The sequence below is a fragment of the Corvus moneduloides genome, chromosome 5 (genome assembly GCF_009650955.1).
Source record: "Corvus moneduloides isolate bCorMon1 chromosome 5, bCorMon1.pri, whole genome shotgun sequence".
NCBI lineage: Eukaryota > Metazoa > Chordata > Aves > Passeriformes > Corvidae > Corvus > Corvus moneduloides.
The window spans coordinates 55187645-55206713 of NC_045480.1; the positions used below are offsets into that span (position 1 = coordinate 55187645).

A 19069-nucleotide genomic window follows, 5' to 3' on the forward strand; every position below is an offset into this window, starting at 1 on the left:
TTCCAACATTGCCTTTAAACGGATTGTCTGTTTCCTCTCTGCCTACGAAAATGCAGCTCAGGTCTGCTGCCAGGTCTTGCAGGCAGGGCAGGTCCAGACACAAAGCAGAAGCCTGCTGGTGGGGCAGGTACAGGCAATCTGGGGTGCCTCCTCTGGTGGCCCCCTTGGCAGGAGGGGAGGCTGCTCTGACAGCTGGGGAGCTGCCCTCTGTCACTGCTGTCACACAGCTGTGCACAGATGTTCAGAAGAGCCTCTTAAGGAGCTGGTGGCTTCAGGAATGTAGGCTGAAATTCAATTTGCAGTGCACACACTGAGGCTGTTTGCAGCCAGCTAGGACCTGGGGCAGGAGGACTGTGGTACCCACTGCTGTGCAAAGCCAGCTGGCATAAAGAATTAGGGTTGCATGGCTCAGCTCAAGCCAGGCAGAAAAGCAACCTCAAAGCACCAACCCCCATAAAAAAAAAGCTATCAGGATTTCTGATTATGATGTCTGAGCTGAAAAATACCAGGCACTGACTTGTTGCCTAACCAGTGCAGGAAAGGACAAATACCCCTGAGTCTTTCTTATCATTAGCTACCAACAAATTCGTACTTTGAGAGGTGTGTTGTGACTGCTGGAAATACTGCTAAAATTGCCTCATTATATGGTTTGAAGTCCCTAATGCTTGTTCCAACAGGGTTGGGGTCTCCAGGTTGTTTTGCTGTTGTCATTCAAGGCTTTGTCTTTGTGTTATGCTCACTTCTCTCTTGGTGGAAGCCAAACTCCTGTTCTTGCCCAAATGCAGTGTACCACAAAGCAGCTCTCAGCAGACTTCAGAGGACAGTGTTTCACTCTCTGGGGAACTGGTGCTGCTTTGTACCTACCTACAAAGACCTCCTGGGGGTAGAAACTCAGGGCCTCTCTGTGTGAAGGGTAAATTTGCTGGCTTGCCAAGCAGTCTGCTTTATTTCTATTCATCTGAATGTGGTTTAAAACTTTGTGGCTCCATAAAAGTGTTTTCCCAGCACTGGAAACGTGCAGGGCTTTTCCTTTTGATGATGAGGGCTCACAGGATCCCTCCCACAGGCTACAGATGAACAGCAGAACCAGGAGAGATTCTTTTAAAGCTGACTGTAACCAGCATTAAACTTGTCTAGGTCTCACCAGCAAGGAGATCCCAGTCACTGGAGCTGTGCTGTCCCCCCAGGGAGGTATCATTTTGGCTTCCCAGAAGCCCAGACAGCATCCCTCCTGGAAGGGTTTTTTGCTAAGGTGCCACAGACCAGCTCTAGGGCTCAGGAGAAGGTGTGTGCGAGGTTTCTTGGCTGTCCACAGGGTTTGAAAGAACAGGCTGATGGACGTAGGATTGTGACTGCCCCAGGCAAATATATTGCACCCCCAAATTCCTGCCAATTTACCCCATCAGTGGTTTTGCTTTGCTGGTGCTCCACTGTTCTATAAAGGTACGCCTGTGCTGCAGACAAAGAAGTGCCAAGTTTCCACAGGTCAACTTCAAAACAAGAAACATGAATCACATCTGTTGGCTCATTCCATCCAAGTTCAGCTGTTGAGGCTTTGCTGGAAATATCTTAGTTTTGAGGGTGGTTTGTTTTATTTTTTTAATCCCCACACACTACCAGAGTAGAGCAAAAACAGGGGTTTGGGAAAAAACTCGTGGGAATTGGCAGACTGCTATTATCACTGAGATTAACTTGTCTTCTCTTGATACAGCTGCCTTAAGTACAAAGGCTCCCAACTCTAGACACCACAAAATATAGTTCATAGCCAGGCACATTTTGCAAGAAATTCTTCTAGATTTGTTAACAAGAGGCTCAGATTGCTTTAGTTCTTTTCTCTCATTCTTCCTTTTTTGCATTTTAAGGGACTTAGAAGAATATACACATTTTATGAGTGGTTTTGTCTTTGTTGGGGAAAGATTTAGAAAAGTTTTTGCTAAGTTGTCTGTGGCTGGAAATGAACTGAGTTCCCTGACTCTTCTGGGAATCTGGTTTGAGTTTCTTCATCAGGTGGGAGTGGGGGTCTTGCAGCAGTGGCCTGCTACCTGCTGTCTCCCACTGCAAAGGAAACGTTGTGTTCGCAGGTGGATCTTACCAGCATTTTTGTGCTGCATCCTGAGAGTCTGTGGGAGAGCACTCTGGGCTGGATCCCATCAGGGCCCACAGGCTTGTGAGTGTCTAACTGGCACAGCAGGCCACTAATCATTTCCTCATGGATTATGGGAGCTTCACTCATCTCCCCATCACTGACTTCCAACTCTGAGAGCTGGGTATCCTGAGGACAACTGGTCTTGATATTGAAGACAAAGAAGGCATTAAGTGCCTCTGCCTTTTTCTCATCCCCTGTCACTACACTTACCCTCTGCATTCAACAAATGATAGAGACACTCCTTGACCCTCCTTTTGCTGCCAATGTATTTATAGAAACTTTTTTTGTTGTCTTTAATTATAGCCAAATCAAATTCTGCTTGGGCTTTGGCCCTTCTTATTTTCTCCCTACCTCATGACATCCTTATAGCCCTCCCATGTTACCTGACCCTTCTTCCAGAGATGATAGATTCTCCTTTTTTTCCCCCTAAATTCCAGCCTAAGTTCTCTGTTTAATGAGGCTGGTCTTTTTCCCTGGTCTTTCTACACCTGGGGACAGTCTGCTCTTGAATATTTAACAATTCCTTTTTTAAAATGTGTCCAGCCTTCCTGGACTCTGTTGTGTTTCATGACTGACTCCTGAACACTGCTGTTTATTGCTCTCACTCTTCAAAAATACTGGTAATTTAAAATTCATGTGTAACTTTGGGGGCTTCCACTGTTGTAGCATAGGTCATAAATTCCTCCCTAAAAGGAATTCCATTATTTGAAAAGGTTTTGGTTCACTGGAGCTTGAGTTTTTATGGTTACTGTGCTAAAATCTACTATGGAAGTTGTTTAATATATTACTTGTCAGAGCCCTAGAGAGCAACAGTATGCTGGGGACTATGCAAAACCTTCACTGCCCAGGAGGGTCCTGTATTTCACCTGTGTCTTCATTCTCAATCAACACAGCATACCCAAATTCACTAGGAAGGAATGATTACTGATCAGCAAATTCCACCCCATGTTTGTTTTTTCTGTTGCTGGAGAGGCATGCTGTGTTTAAAAAAATGCGTTTAATCCTTTGTTGGGCTGAGGTTGGCTGAGGTTAGAACTAAATAGGAGATTACCACGTAACAAGTCTAATCAGGTCAGATTTTTGAAAGCCCTGCTCGCTTTTCCATGCATAAATGCTGCCATGCCTTGTTTCTGTATCTCCCACTGCAAGCTTTTCACATTCTTTCCAGGCTTTAGCTCATGGAAGTAGATGATCTTTAAGGTCTCTTGCAACCCACACTGTTCTGTGATTCTGTGATATGAAGGTCAGGCACAAGGTCTCTGAAGGCAGTGTTCCCAAACCATGGTAAAACAGCAGGGCTGGGGTTTCCAGTGGCAGTGGTGTGCACCACATGGAGCCCAGGGGTGTGGAAAGCAGGAGTTGCTCCATGGCACAGTGATGGTGGCCCAGGGCCCTTCCTCATGCTGACTCAGTCTCAGGTCTCCAGGGCTTGGGCAAAGCTGTGTTCGTGCTTGCCGCCTTTCCAGGGCCTGCTGAAGTCTGAGGGGGAGCGTCCAGACAGACACAGCCTCTGCTTTCATGTGGATGTCTTGGAGCTTCCTTCTGTAACTCCTTAGTCTCTTCAAAGACGGATTACAGGAGGAGGAGAAATGCCTTCAGAAGAAGGTAAAGGAGGAGGCTTGTAAATCCAGCAGAAAGCAGCAGGCAGCTTTGGGAGTGGGGAAGGCCAGGAGCTGCTTGCACTTCGTCTGCTGCCGCCTCTCACAGGGCACTGACCTGGGAGGGAGCAGCTGAGGCCATGCCAGCTAAAATGACTAGATGTTGCTTAAGGAAGGTTTCCCTTTTTCCATATAAAGTAATTTTGAAGGGAAAGTACTTTACCAGCAACTTAGGAGACTGGAGTGGGTTTATTTTCAGACTTGCAATAGCTTGTGGGAGTGAACAATGTTTAGCTTTTGCTTGGGTTTGTGCTCTCGGGGAGTGTTCCCAGCCCGTGTGTGACCTGGGGCCGTGGCAGGGCAGTGCAGTGCGCAGGAGGGCTTGCTGGGAGCCAAGCTTTCCCCCACGAGAGCTTCAGCGTGTGGTGCATGGCTTCGTGTGTTCGTGGTCTGGGCTTCCATGCACGCCCAAGCACCAGGACATAGCCCACAGTACTTCATGTCCAGCTGATTTTTGCCTTTAGTGACATATCTGTAGGCCTCTTGATTTTAGCAAAAAAGTTACTGCTCTGCTTGCTGTGTGTTTTTTATTTGAGTGTGTGTGGACACCAAAGGAAGATTGGTGAGGACCAGCTAACCCTGAGCTGTGATTGACCATCCAGGTATCAGTGAGGGACAAGTGGGTGAGCTGGGAGATGCCAAATCTCTGCAAGCTGTGGCTGAGCAGAGAAGGGGTGCCTGGTGTAGGAGGGGTGTCAGGAACAGATGCCAAGTAATATCCTCATCGAGGACGTCAGAGGCTCTGCTGTGCACATTGCTGTGGCAGAAAAGCAGCTACATACAACAATGGGAACTCCTTTCCAGCTGCTATTTTTGACATAACACAGGCTGCCCGCTCCCTGCAAGCTGCAGAAAAAGTAGTCCCTGTGTTTTGAGACTCTCTCCCAGGGTGAATGAGCTCTGGGGCTCTGTAAAAAGCCCCTTCCAGGGCCAGGGAGAGTTATTTGTTTTACAAACAATGGGCTGAACACAGAGGAAATGCCTGAAGTGCCTGTGGAGAGCATCTGTTCTCCATCAACAGCCTGGGCTGTCATCTTGGTCAAGGAGCTCCTGCGCAGTCAGGGAGCATCTGTACATCCACAGGGTCCCTGGCATGGGCTCTGCGGGACAGCGGGGAGCACACAGCTTCCTCGATGGTGGTGACCATTTTTATCAGCAGGTGCAACCCTCAGGTCCTCAGCCCGAAGGAAGCTGAGGGAGAAACCATCCCCTCTGTGGGCAGTGCTGCCAAGAGAGCAAAAAGGCCTCCGAGGTGCAGGCTGTAGGATGATTGTGGGGAGGCTCCTTGCTGGCAGGAATCAAGACATCTGCTCTGTGCAAGGTGAGCTTGTTTCCAGTCCTGGCTTTGCTCCCTTCACAAGAACTCCTGAAGCAAGAGGGACACTTGGAGGAGGGAATGTCCTCACATCTTCTGAAGTGCTCAGCCATCCCCTGCCTCTCCTGTTGTGTCAGGTTGCCGTGTCATCTGTCCATCTCTGTCCACTTTGGGGGACTGTGGGAGGGAGCATGAGGGGGACCAGCAGAGTCAGTAAGTAGGGTGACTGTCATGCACCTGGATGTCAACTCCCTGTGGTGAGAATTTAGCTACTGCTGTAGCCAGTCATGATATGACTTTAAATCTGCTGACTTCTTGGCCTTTCTCAGAAGTTTATTTTTAGTGGCGGAAGAAGCCCAGCTCTAGAGTTTTGGCTATATGGATTTAAGTCAGTTGTCCAGAGAGAGCACAATGACTTTTCCCATGACACTTGTTGCATCTCTCAGGATGTGTATTCCCTCCTGGCCTCAGATCTGTGTCAGATACAGGCAGAGGCCTGGGGATGCTTCTAGCTCATTTTGCAGCCAAATGCAGAACGTCATGTTCTGCCTGGTTGGATCAGGATGTACATCCCGAGCTTAGGACTAGCTTGTAACAGCCAAGCTCTCACTGTGCTGTGACTGCTGTGCCAAGCCAGACAGGGCTTTGCTGTGAAGCTGTGCAGGCAATTCCCCTGTCCAAGAAGATAAACAATTTCTCCTCACCCAGGAGGTAGGTAGAAGTTCCTTGTCTCTTTTCCCCTGACAGCAATTGCTGCTGAAAAATCATAGTGTGACCTGTTCATCCTGGCAGGGTGAACAAACACCTGTGGGCAAGTGGGTGTCTGAACCCTCGGCACAGGGGGAAACTTGGCAGCAGCCGAGACTGAGACACCTCAGGCAGTGGATTTAGTGGTGTGCTGAATGCTGCCAGTTCCCAACCAGAGGAGAATTGAGCCAGATCCTGGAAGAGCATAACAGTGCCTTAAAGTCCACCTGGCTTTTAATGTAAGAGTCAGAATCTCTCCTTTTCTGTGGTGAGAGATGGTGGTAATTGGGGGGGCAGTTGTGTTTTTCCTGCCTTATAGAAGAACCCCAGTGACAGAGAGGATGGTGTCATACAGGGGCAGACATAGCCCTGCCAGCTGGGGACAGGCCCCAAGCTCTGCTCTAGTGGGGGGCTGGAGCAGAAAGCAGCAGCAGGCTTTGCTGGGTGCATATCAGCTGGAGGCCCTCACAGAGCATGGGTCCAGCCGAGCTGCCTGGGGACATTGTGTCCCATCAGAGCTTCCAAGCACCCTATTATCCCTATTGTTTAAGGGACACCAGAAAAAGAACAGCTGGGCTGTGCAGGAAATGCTGCACTGGGTAAGGGGACCAGAGTGCATGACCTGAGGTGGCCCCGTCCTGGGGATGGCAATACCCTGAGCTGGCCACTGTGGGGTACTCAGGGGGTAAACCTTTAGCAGGGTGTTGAAACACTGCTTAAATAATTTCCTCAGATGAGAGACTCAACTCTGTGCAAATGAGGAGCACCTGGGTTGTGGTGTCTGCCAGGAAACCAGCCCATGCTGACTATTAGGTGTGGTTTCAACCATTGCCCAGGGCTACGCATGAAACTTTTCTGCTTCTCCACAGCTGCCTCCTGTTAAAACCAGAACTGGGATAGTTCTGTAACAGAGACTGTTGAGTGCAGCTACCCCATGTCTCTTTGCAGCTTCCCACCAGCAGGCTGTGTACAGTCATTCCTGGACAGAGAAGTCTCTCAAAAGAGAAGAGCGAACACTTCTCTGGGTTTGCACCAGCTGCTCCGGAGCAGGGAACCACCTCAGCATCCCTTGGGCTAAAACAGAAGGATGGCTGATACCCGTTGGCTGGTGATACCAGTGTGGATCTGCCCCAGATCCTGAGGAGGAAAAAGACAGCAGCTTTCTGCTGGAAGATGTGGTTGCAGTGGGATGCACTTGAAACCTGCAGCCCACTGTCTGCAACAGGGCTGCAGGGTGGAGTGCACATGCAGGGCTGAAATCAGTGCAGGTTTGGGATCCCATAAGGAGCATCAGGACCCAGATCTGCCCCTTTTTTATGGGGCTGGGAATGAGCTGTGGTCTGTGGGTCACTATACCCAGGAGCTTCCATCAGCCAGGTTCTGGAGTACCTGTCTGCATAGGAAATGCCGCCTTCTCCTGATGGAGTGTAATGGGAGCCTTAGTTTCCTGTTGCTGCCTGCATCTTCAGAACAGAAGGGGGAAAGCAGCTTGTTGTGGTCTTAAAGCTATCAATAACTGGAAATAAACACTCTGTGCTCCTTTGGTCTGCACTTCGTATTGCGGGGAGTTAATAGCTGCATTTTGCAAAACAGCCTCACTAAAGAGGGATTGAACAGAAAAGGCCTTTCTTCCCTTCCTGGGATATGGGTCACGTCTCCGACATTTCCCAGCCTGAGGGGTAAACATCTTCAGCCAGATCTGCAAAACAGCCCTGCTTTGATATGCTTTAGAAGCAACTCTCTATTTAACCAGGAACTGGAGCTCTCTAGAGAAAAGTGGAGCTCTGCATTCACTCACTTCCTTCCCAGATCTCCCCCATGGAGAGCTCTGCCACCATCCAGCCAGCCTTCTTCGGCTGAGCATTGCACACAGGTACAGCATAACATTGAATTCTGCTAGCCCACAGCAATGGGATTGAAATCATGCTGGGAGAAAGGATGCTGCCAAGCTGGCCAAGCTCTCCATGGCATGATAGCAAGTGGATGCACTGTCTCCTGGCGGTCCTTTTCTCCATGCCAGCTGATTTGGTGACTGCATGGTAAGCAGAGCCAGCAGTTGGTAGAGTTCTGCTTAACCCCTGAGATAACAGAATACAAACACCTCTAACCACAACCTTGCAAGGAGGAGGATTCATCACCTGAACAGCTCAACACGTGAGTTTTCATCTGGGGCGAGTGCCCATTGGTCTGGATAGCTTAAGGCTGGATGTGTGTGTCACTTTAGAGAGAGAGGCGCTGTGATGTGGGATCAGTCCAGTGAACTTGGCTCCTAGCAGGGATCACCTTTACCTCATCCTCAGAAACCATCAGACATGACTGGCCCCCACTTAAAAGGCATGGAGACAGGCTTGCAGTCAGTCACCTGGGACTGAAAAGCTTTTCTCCCTTTTTGCAGGACCCTCCATCGTGACTCCTCCTAAGGACATCTGGAATGTGACAGGAGCACAAATCTACCTGAGCTGTGAAGTCATTGGCATCCCAACCCCTGTCCTCATCTGGAACAAGGTAAGGGTCCTGCTAGGAGCTCTTACAGCACAGCAAACCAAGGCAGCTGAAACTGCCTGGTAAGCACAAAGGCCACAGCAGATCCCCCTCTGTAGAAGCACACCTCTTTGATGAGTTCTCTCATCTCTGCAGTTCTGTCCACCCACAAACATCTGGTTTTGCTTAGTTTTTAGACATTATTTAGAAAATAAACTTTTGTTGATCCTGAGCCAGGACAGGACTCGTGTTTCTCTTGGTAGCGCCTGGTATTTGGAGCATGTGGGGAATGTCGCTTGACCTGCTTTCACCTTCACCCTGCTGGCAGCATTGACTCTGAGGTGGCTAGACATCGCCCACGTCAGGAACAGGAACCACATGGGGCAGTCATTTAGCTCCAGTAGCCAGCAGCATGTTGATTTTGGCAGCACTGGTAACATCTGGCTTAGGACGGGGGCCAATGTTGAGTGGAGAGGATCCTGGCCGTAGGGCTGAGAGCCACTGCATCACCCCTGCAGCCTCCTCAAGTGCCACAGGTTTATGCATCCTTGTGAAGGATCTTAAAATTAAGCTGAAACATTACTACTTAAGGATACAATGGAGAAAAAAACTAGATTGGCCCAAAATTTGCTGTAAGACAAATTCGTAAGCTTTATTCGTAGGGGTTCCAGAGCAGACTGTCAGGTGAGCATACAGTGTGGGCTTGCTGACTCAGGCAGCGTGTTCTGCTTGTTTATGAGCAGATGCCGAGTTTACACTGTCAGTGCTGCTCTGCTTTTCATGCCTCTTCCTCATGGCTGAGAGACTGCTTGACCTGGTGGTAACAAGGGCTGAGCACCACTTACCCTGTGCTGTGCTCTGGGCTCAGACACTGGGGAGTGACTGCAGTGCTGCTTTCCCATGGATACTGTGCCTACCAGGAGGTACTGCCTGCTTCGCTGCCACAGAAACATCCAGGGCTGAGCACACCCTTGGGAATACACGAGTTCTGCGAGGCCAGATCAGCACAGGGCATGCTGGCACATCCCACTGCCCAGCACCATCCGTGCCACAAAACTGTGCCACTCTGTGTGTTGCTGCTGGGGCAAGGGGAACACAGCCTCAGGGCTGAGACTCTGGGGTAGTGGGGCTGCACTATAAGGTGAAACGCTGACACTAGGAAATGCTGCTGCTGCATAAAACACATTCATGTATAACTAATGTTGATCTATGTGCAGGTATGGTTCAGCACAGTTCCAACGTAAGCAAGCCCCAAAGTTTTTACCCATTCCTGCACTTCTGTTTAGATAGTTCGAGGACAGTATGGTGTCCAGAGGATGGAGCTTCTGCCTGGGGACCGGGAGAACTTGGCTATCCAGACCCGTGGGGGCCCTGAGAAGCACGAAGTGACTGGCTGGGTGCTGGTAAGTACTCTGTGTATGCACAGAGCTGCACAGACAGCAGAGTGCAGCATGCAAGCTGCTCGTGAACAAAGAACAGGACAGGAGACATGGCAACAGACAGGGCATTTAGAGGAAAACAACCTGAGTGAGTTACAAATGAAGGATAAGGGTGGCTGCTGCCTCCAGTCCTACCTGTGGCATGCACCCTTCCTCTGTCTAGCAGAAGTGTGCATACCACCTGCAAAAGCAGAGGGGGGATACAGGGGAGTACGGGGTTTGGCACAAAGAAGTTAGGTAAGATACCTGAAAACAGCATCACCTCTACCAGTGCACAGGATGCTCACTGGGGGACTGGGGTGTGTTTCTTCCCTTAGATATCTCCTCTGAGCAAAGAGGATGCTGGGGAATATGAGTGCCATGCATCTAATGCCAAAGGAGAGGCAACAGCTTCTGCGAAAATCCACGTTGTGGAAACTCTGCATGAAATAGCCTTGACCAAAGGTTGGTAAGTGTGGCTGAACACTCAGCAGCTCTCTCCCCAAACAGTTTATTGTTATTTGATACAAAAGGGCCACCTCTGTTTAATGCTTTCAAAGAAAAAAAAAAAAAAAAAAAAAAGAACCCAACAAACCCTCCCCCTGCCCTGCATTAGAAATACCAGTTTAACATGCAGTTTTTTGCATTTGACAAAACATTCCAGCAAATCAGCTTCTAGAGTTCTCAAGGGATTGTTAAATAACCTGCCACATGCTGTAAAGTACTGGAAATACCAAATTAAAATTAAAAAATAAAGAACATAAAATATAAAAATAAAAAAAAAAAATTAAAAAAAAAAAAAAAACAACAACCTTCTGGGTTTTTTATAGAGCAACTTTCAGTGGGTTTCCAACCCTACATTTGTATCATCCTTTCAGTGTTGTGTGGATGCTTTCAAACCTGCTCCTCTCTCTTGGGAGAAGTATTGGCACAACAGACATTCCAGTTCCTGCCACGTTCTCTGTATGCTGGGATGTCAAACCTCAGAGATTTGCCACAGCATGTCCTCTTTCCTAGGCTGTGAGCAAAGCTGGTGGCAAACCAGTCACCCTCATTCCAGCTGCAGAGGATGTACCACAGCCACATGATAAGCTTAGGAATAAATCTGGAAAGCCAGAACAGTAACCGTAACCCTGCTAGAGGCAGAGGCATGGTGAACAAAGCATCCAGCTAGAGAATACTGTGCTGCCCAAATCCTCTGTTGGACATAATCCTTAGTTTTTAATCCCAGCTGGCTTTATCCAAATGATATAGTCTTGACTTTTTGTATCCTTATGTTTGAAGAGCTGAAATACTTCCTTTAGAAGAGCATTAGCAGCACCTGGCATTGAAATGAGAGCTTACAATGAATCCAAATATCATTCACAGGAGTTTTGCTAATGGTTTTTAGGTAGTTTCTAATCCCTTTTCAAACATCTTATTTATGGATGTGAATGAAATTGAGTTTTAGTGAGTTGTGCCACGAACAGCACACTTGTACCCCAGAGCAGAAAACGTTCACTCCCTCTCTCACAGTAACTACCGCGAGGTTGCAGTCCTGTGCATAGTGCCTCAGTTTGTTTCTTACACACACCCAGCACGTGTTACAGCTGGTTCTTTTCAGCTGTAGGAAAGCTCTAAGGCAGCTGGAGCTAAGTGATAAGTAAATGCAGACTGCCAGCTTAAAAGAAATTGATAAGGTTAATGTAACAAACTGTCAGACATCATAGCTACACTGTGAGAGTCTGTGTGCCATGCCCAGGTGATCTCAGCACAGAAAAATGTATCTATTATCACTCCCCTGCAGCACGGAGGGAAGGAAAGAAGGCAGGAAGGAAGGAGGGGTCAGGTCTCGCCCTCAGCCAAGAGATCCCAAAGCTACTGCCAAAGTTGCAATATTCCCCCTTGGAACAGGTCAGAGTGTAACATGTTTTTGTTTTTCCACAGATGATGGTGCAGAGCTGTGATGTGAGGACTTTCACTTACGCACAGTTTTAAATTAGTATTTCGGAAAGCTGCAAGCTCTGGCTTTTTCTAGCTGACTAACCAATCCCTCTTAACTCCCTTTTTCTGTGAGTCCCAATTTGCTTGCACACTTCTTTCACAGATACACAAATAGAATCACAAGTTTGATTACAAATTTTAATTCTATTTACAGGAAATAAACATACTTTTGAACAGCACATGGCAGATGAGTAAAACTGTATTTTGAATGGAACATACACAAAATGAAACAAAACCTGAGCACTTCAGTCTCGTAATTAAAAAAAAAAGAAGCCCTTTTCAAGGCTAAACACTCATCATACGAGGTGCAATACTCATAGACATCAGTTCTTGGAAGAGGAGTTTGCAGGCATAGGGCATTCGAACCAAAGATATCTGGAAAGAGATTATAAAAGTCTTGTGATAAACACTCATAAAGCATCAACTTCCACCACCCTCTACACAAATAACTTGTTGAGTTTATGGCTTAAAAGCATATCTGAAGTTATGCATGAAAGCATTTAACAAGAATTGCTCACAAACAGTACTTAAAGCAAGAAGGAAGCTGAGATTTCCTGTAAGGGCTACGTAGCAGCTCTCCAGAACACATTTTTAATGTAAAAGTGCAGCCTAAAAGGGATCTGATCCTAAACAAGAGCCACTTAACACAGAACATGTGCATAGCAGAGTGTGCCTGAGGTGCATAAATGCAGGTAAGGTTTCCAGCACACATCAATTTGTAACCCCAGTGCTGTGTTAAGAGTTGCAGCAGTCAGTCCCTCACACAAAACCATGCCTGTTCAAGGCAACTATTCTTATCTCTGCCACCGCTCTCCCTTGACATACTTCTGTAACCAAGCATGGACTGCAGAGCTTTTATTAAGTTAAAAAAAGCCACCAAAGTGCAACACAAAAGACCTCCTGTGGGGACCCAGCTCTGCAAGCATAAATATCTTCATGGGACAGTCACAAGGGCGATGCCTCTAAATTCCTGTGATTCTGAGTTTTACTTCTAAAAATAAGCTCTTGAGCGTTTAAAGTCTCTGAAAACTCCGCACCGTACAATATTTGAACAGCATTTCCTGCCAAGTGACAAACCAACACTACAAAATTAATAACGAAACATCCAAATTGACTGCAACGCTATAAACACTTAAAACAGTTATGAAACTAAAATAGCAATTGTTCTGGTGCTTCTTTAAATATTTACTTCCCTATCCTCCTGCTTCACTCAAGTGGCATTTCCTCTTGCCCACAAGGAGAAACAATGGCTGATGAAAACCACACGTACCTGAGTTTTATTACGGCATCCGCGGCATTCGTAGGTGTGAGTCCTCGTGTTTGCAATCGCCATGATTCCACAGAGGTTACACACGTGGACTTGGTATGGGTCTGAAGCTTCAAACAACCTTTCTCTCAAGAACTGGGCTGCTCCATGAGCAATCTGGCAATCTCGTTCCATTTCTCCAAAGCGAAGGCCACCATCACTAAAAGGAAGAGAAAAACCAACTTTTGAGTTCACTGGCAAAATAATCGATTCTTGTTGGTGGAACAGGTATCTGTATTACAAGGCAGGAAGAAAGCTGTGCATTAATTTTCCTCTAACACCTCAGAATAAAACGGTGAAAACAGTAATTTCTAACTGCTGTGAGCATTTCTACAGCAGGTATCTGACAGCCACAGCACAACTGCACGGCAAAATGAAATGTACAATTAAGTCATCCTCTGCTTATCTGTGGTGGGTTAAATCTTGGCTGCTTGCCAGATGCCCACCAAGCAGCTCTCTGATCCCCACCATGTCGACAGGACATGGGGAGAAAGTCAGTTGGGAAAGCTCATGAGTGGAGATAAAACCAGGGAGATTGCTTATCAATTACTATCACAGGCAAAACAGATTCCACATGGGGAAAATGGTATCACCCATTAAAAATGGAGTAGGATGATGCGAAATAAAGACAAAACTAAAAAGTTCACTTCCCCAGCCTTCTTCCCAGGCTTATTTCACTCCTTCATTCCCAAGTCCTTCCTCCTCTCCCTGTGATGACACGGGGAATGGGGCTTGCAGTCACTGCACCACAGTTCCTTCTCAGCTGCTCCTTTCTCCTCAGTTTGTTCCTGCTCCAGCATGTGGTCCCTCCCATGGGATAGTCCTTCACAAACTCTTTCAGTGTGGGCCCTTCCCATGGGGTCCAATCCTTCAGGAACAGATTGCAGCAGCAGGGGTCCCCCACGGATCACACCTCCTGCCAGGAGCCTCCTCCAGCGTGGGCTTTCCACAGGCTGCAGGGCAGATCCTGTTGCATTTCCTCACTCCTCTCTCACAGCTGCTGTGCAGCACTTTTTACCCTCTCTTAAATACATTCCCACAGAGGTGCCACCAGCACCACTGCTGGGCTCAGCTCTGGCCAGCAGAGGGGCTTCCAGGGCCAGCTGTAAGTGGCTGTGTCCAGCACAGGGCAAGCCCTGGTCCATTCTCAGAGAGGCCACCCTAGCAGTGGCTCCTGCTACCAAAACCTTGGCACCTGCACCCAGTACACAATCTTAAGCCAAACACATGAAAAAACGGGTGGCCATTTGGTTCTAGCTGCAAAGCTGAAGCCACTAATCGTTCAGGGCTAAAAACTCAACAGAAAAACAAAACACCATATAGAAACTAACACGGATCCTTACCGAGATCTGCCTTCCATGGGCTGTCTGTTAAGGATCTGGATTGGCCCTCTTGCACGAGAATGGATTTTGTCATCCACCATGTGCTTCAAACGCTGGTAATAGGTAGGACCAATGAAGATCTGGGATGTGATTTTTCGACCAGTGAAGCCATTGTAGAGGACCTGAAGAAGTCAATGCAGTCATAAACCTTACCACCCATCAAATGTATATTAAAAAAATTGATGTTTTGATTATACCTCATTTCCTCTTAGATGATAGCCATAATCTGATAAAAGATTAGAAATCTTTTGCACATTGACAGCATCATTAAAGGGTGTAGCATCACCAATTTCTCCCTTGTTCGCAGACACCTACAGAGAAGAGATTTGGAAAAGTTTGTCAGGTTTCGAAGGACTGTGTAGACCATATTTAGCTGTTTCAAACAGTTGTAACTCTTAATACTGGAATTTGAAATTTCATGCCAATGGTACTACCCTATCTCACTTTGTTTATCTGCCACTTATTTTTAAAAATATACAATAAACAATTTTGCTACTCCCTTTTCTGGGTCGGGGAAAATGTCTGGAACAAAAGCAACACATGAGAGAGCACACTGTAGGTAGGGCCTGATCTGCTGGATAAAATTTATAGGACTGTATATCTTCCCTAAGAAAGCTCCTTTTGCTATCAAGTAACTGGAGAACAATAATTTTTAAGTGAATTAATACCTACTAGATAGTATTCATCTTTACAAAAAAAAAAAAAGAAAAAAGCTCAAAGCAAACAACAACCCCCACCAAATTTAAATTCATATTGCTCAGACATGCAGTATAAAAGACTGTTCTTACCTTGCCCTGAAGACACTCAATCAAGTGACCAATGGTCATACGGGAAGGGATGGCATGGGGGTTGATAATGATATCAGGTGTGATGCCTTCACATGTGAAGGGCATATCCTAGAGCAGGGAAACACACAGTCATTTCTTCCCAGAACATCATGTTTAGGAAAAGTGGGTGCCTGGATCCAAATTACATCTTTTAAAGCATTTCAAAGGCATTTAAGTATGTAAGAAGCAGCTGTGTCCTCTTCAAAAAATATTTTATCTACACTTATGTCAACATATTGCACAGGAGTAGAAATTCCAAAGACAATTCACTTAAGACAGTTCCAATTCTAAGATCATCACAGGTAAAATCTCCAGAAGAAAAAAAAATAAATGGCTACCTCTTGCCTGTACTGGATACCACAGGTTCCTTTCTGACCGTGTCTGCTAGCGAATTTATCTCCAATTTGCGGAATTCTTACAGAACGTACCTGTAAGCCAAAGGAAAACACTCAACTGATAACTTAAACACAGACCAAAGATGATTAAAGCAGACAGCATGAATGTCGGTGCTCACCCTAATCTTGCAGAACTTGTACCCTTCCTGGTTCAGGGTTACCATGACCTGATCTACAATCCCAGTCTCGCTGGTCCGCAGGAAGGTGCTGCAGTCTCTCTTGGTGAAGCGTCTGTTCGTGCTTTCCAGCTCATCTTCATTTTCTGGCAGTGTGACTGTTTTGCCAATGATGACATCATCCCCAGACACACGGACCCCAGGGGCTATCAAACCATCATCATCAAGTTTGTCATAGATTGCGTGTCTCATACCTTGGGGGGAAAAAAGGAAAAATGAAAGTAGACTCCCAAATTTTTCAACATACTGACTCTGATGTGCTGCAGTAATTCAACAAGTCTGCTTGCAACTTCAGCCAACTGCTAAAATACCTAATGGAAATATCTCAACTGATATATTAATTGCTATGAAATACAGAAATGTCTGTATTAGTATGTCCCAAAATGAAGACTGAATTAGTTCAACATTAACTACCTTGCCCACAAAAATCTTAATTTAAAAACTCAGTCTTCGTACGTTCCTTTGTCTTACCTTGGCAAGTTTCACGTGTGGGCTTTTCAAAAACTTCCTCTTGGTCATACCCTTTCTTAGACTCCTGCTCTTTGTATGAGCGATAGAACACAGATCTGAAACAAAGTTACAGAGTCTTCTCCAGTGAAACTGGCATCATTTTCCCTCATCTGTATATCTCATTTTCGGATATTATGGCTACTGTTACTAATGACAACCAAATCCAAATAATGACCATATGCCACACAACCTTTCCTCTGATTTCCTGTTAATCTGACCTTCACTGAGGAGGGGAAAAAAACCAATAAAACACCCCACCAAACAAAAACGTTTCAGATGGCATTATGGTCACTTTGCAGGTATTGCCAAAGTACCTACGATAACATCCTAATTTTTGATGCACTGTAAAGACTTTTGGATCTGCTTGACATCTCAGAAGTAGTTATTATTCCTAATGACTATTCACATCTTCAGCATATCATTCCTGTATTACTTTCCTCCTTATACCTGCCATTTTGCAAACTTTTTTAGGCTTCTACTGCTACCTTGCAGTGCCACACACAGAACAACTGAGCTGCAGTGAAGAACTTTCAATTCATATAATAAGGGTCTTTCTGGGGCTTTAAGGGTTTTTGTTTGCTGCCTCAGTTGCCAGCACATGAAAGTGCTTTCAGATACTATAATGCACAAAGTCCCATCAGCCACCAGCTGTGCCAACAGCAGTTCCTTCTAAGGAGAGGGCATTCCAATCCCTACTGGTAGCAACTGTCTCACTAATAAAGACAAGACTATGTTAAAACGCTGCAACATTGTTCATGTAACTGGCGAGAGTTATACGAAAATACACCAGGGAAGAGCCCAAATATTTCTCCATTAAACTGTGACACAAAGGACCCAAAACAGAGTAAAGACCAAAATGGAAGAGTTGGGAAGGCAAAGTGAACAGTCAGGTTACACAACGGATGAACCATTCCTGTGTTTTGCTAAGATACACATTCACTGTTTTCATTGTGCTGCTCCCTCAAACTCCATTAAAAAAAAAATAAAAGCTTCTCAAGTTGGAAAGATTCAGATCTTACCTGAAAAAGCCTCTGTCAACAGCAGAACGGTTCATGATGACAGAGTCTTCTTGGTTATAGCCTGTGTATGATGCAATGGCTACGATCGAGTTGATACCTACAATATGCAGGGAAAATACTTTGGAAGAATGCACACATGCCCAGACAGACACTATTTAAACTCAAAGTAGGCTGTACTCTCTACAGTGAAGCTATTCTACCCTTTCTCAGATAAAATCTCTACATCCCACACACACAAACATGTAGTATCAGCAAATGCAGCTCTTGTTAGAAAAGAGACTCAAGAGTGACCCCTTGTGAAAAACCTATCAAACACCAATACAGAAAACGCATTTTTTCAGTTAGATTTTAGCAGACTTTATGGGTAAAGTAGTTCCAGCTGAAACACTACCAACATATTTTTTGCAGTCTAGGTGTCCAGCTACAAGCTAACACTTAGCCTCTACTTATTTCTTAAATTGCATACGTTTGCTAAATGTTCAGGTACTCTACGCACACCATTTGTGAGGTGTTTTAAACAAAACAGTGGTATTTTTGTTCAATGACCATGAACTGACCACACACCTGCTGGTAACTCTCTGAACCTCAAGTACTCCATGGAGCGTGTTGTTACCAGGGGCTTCTGGGGATAATACAACACATGTGCCAGCGTGTCCATACGGACATGGAAGTTGGTAATGTAGACTCCCATAGCCTGTTTACCCATAGCAGACTGGTACGTGTTCCTGGGAGACTAGACAGACAAAGGAAGACCAATAATTACGTACATAAAACTCTTGACGCACACAGACACACACCGGGGTGTGTTCTGTCAGCTTGAAAAGCAGGATGTCAGCAGAAGTGCACTGACCTGGTTATGATCAGGGAAAGGGATAATAGATGCACACACTCCCAGGATCATGGATGGGTGAATCTCACAGTGTGTGTATGTTGAACAATACGCCACACCTTTCTCTTGCAAGTCATCTGGAGTCATTGCCAGCATCACAGTCTCTTCTTCCAGGGTGTCAATGTACTCTACTACACCACTGGCCACAAGATCCTGCCAACTGAACAACCAGTAACTCAATTAAAATGGGTCTCTTCAGCAGTGACAAGAACAAGGACTTCCCTGGGTTATTATTACTACCACTGCCTCAGTGTGATTAAAAAAATTGATTAAACTACCAGGCAGAGAAAGTATCTTTGTGCTGCACAAAGCTTTAAACATTCCTCTCTCCAACCTGAGGGAACATGCAGCTTTCAAGATGGAAAATGATACCTTCAGTTGAATTTCAAGAACATAACTCACCTGTAGTTGTTATACTCTCGTTCCTTCAGCTGGTCAATGTGCCTTTTCTTCAGCAGCAACTTCTGTTTCTCCACAATTAAAAGGGGCCGACAAATTCTGCCTGCATCGGTGTAGATGCGGATTTCTCGCTCACGAATATCTCTAATCATCGAGACCTGGGCAAGAGAGCAGCATCCTGTGACTACAAAGTCTCAGCTTGGAATCAGAACCATAGAACACAAAACAGGATAACTAAATTCTCTAAAGCAAAGATTTTCTATACACTATCAGAAACACAGAACAAACAGTAACACTCCTACAAAAAGAAGTGTTTCAGAAGATTATTTATAACTGTTTTGTCTTTCAACTGGGTCCTCTTGAAAAACAAACAACCTCCCCTAAAAAAACCAACCCCACAACCAAACAACAAACCATA

General features: G+C 45.9%; 2 protein-coding genes across 3 annotated transcripts in view; one reads left to right on the plus strand and one right to left on the minus strand.

Moving 5' to 3' along the window:
• The window catches only part of IGFBP7 (insulin like growth factor binding protein 7), a 15554-nt gene extending 3627 nt beyond the window's left edge, over positions 1-11927 (plus strand). The window contains exons 2-5 of one of the 2 annotated variants that reach the window (XM_032109736.1): positions 8262-8371; positions 9634-9750; positions 10104-10234; positions 11692-11927. In XM_032109736.1, coding sequence (XP_031965627.1) covers positions 8262-8371; positions 9634-9750; positions 10104-10234; position 11692 — 359 coding nt within the window. In that variant the 3' untranslated portion in view covers positions 11693-11927. The remainder of the gene's footprint in view (positions 1-8261; positions 8372-9633; positions 9751-10103; positions 10235-11691) is intronic. The other variant, XM_032109735.1, reaches the window with a different exon arrangement.
• The window catches only part of POLR2B (RNA polymerase II subunit B), a 19032-nt gene continuing 11835 nt past the window's right edge, over positions 11873-19069 (minus strand). Inside the window, exons 14-25 of the mRNA XM_032109716.1 lie at positions 18655-18809; positions 18214-18412; positions 17928-18096; positions 17364-17460; positions 16306-16400; positions 15778-16028; positions 15602-15691; positions 15225-15332; positions 14634-14747; positions 14398-14558; positions 13019-13214; positions 11873-12123 (exon numbers count right to left, since the gene is read on the minus strand). Coding sequence (XP_031965607.1) covers positions 12034-12123; positions 13019-13214; positions 14398-14558; positions 14634-14747; positions 15225-15332; positions 15602-15691; positions 15778-16028; positions 16306-16400; positions 17364-17460; positions 17928-18096; positions 18214-18412; positions 18655-18809 — 1725 coding nt within the window. The 3' untranslated portion in view covers positions 11873-12033. The remainder of the gene's footprint in view (positions 12124-13018; positions 13215-14397; positions 14559-14633; positions 14748-15224; positions 15333-15601; positions 15692-15777; positions 16029-16305; positions 16401-17363; positions 17461-17927; positions 18097-18213; positions 18413-18654; positions 18810-19069) is intronic.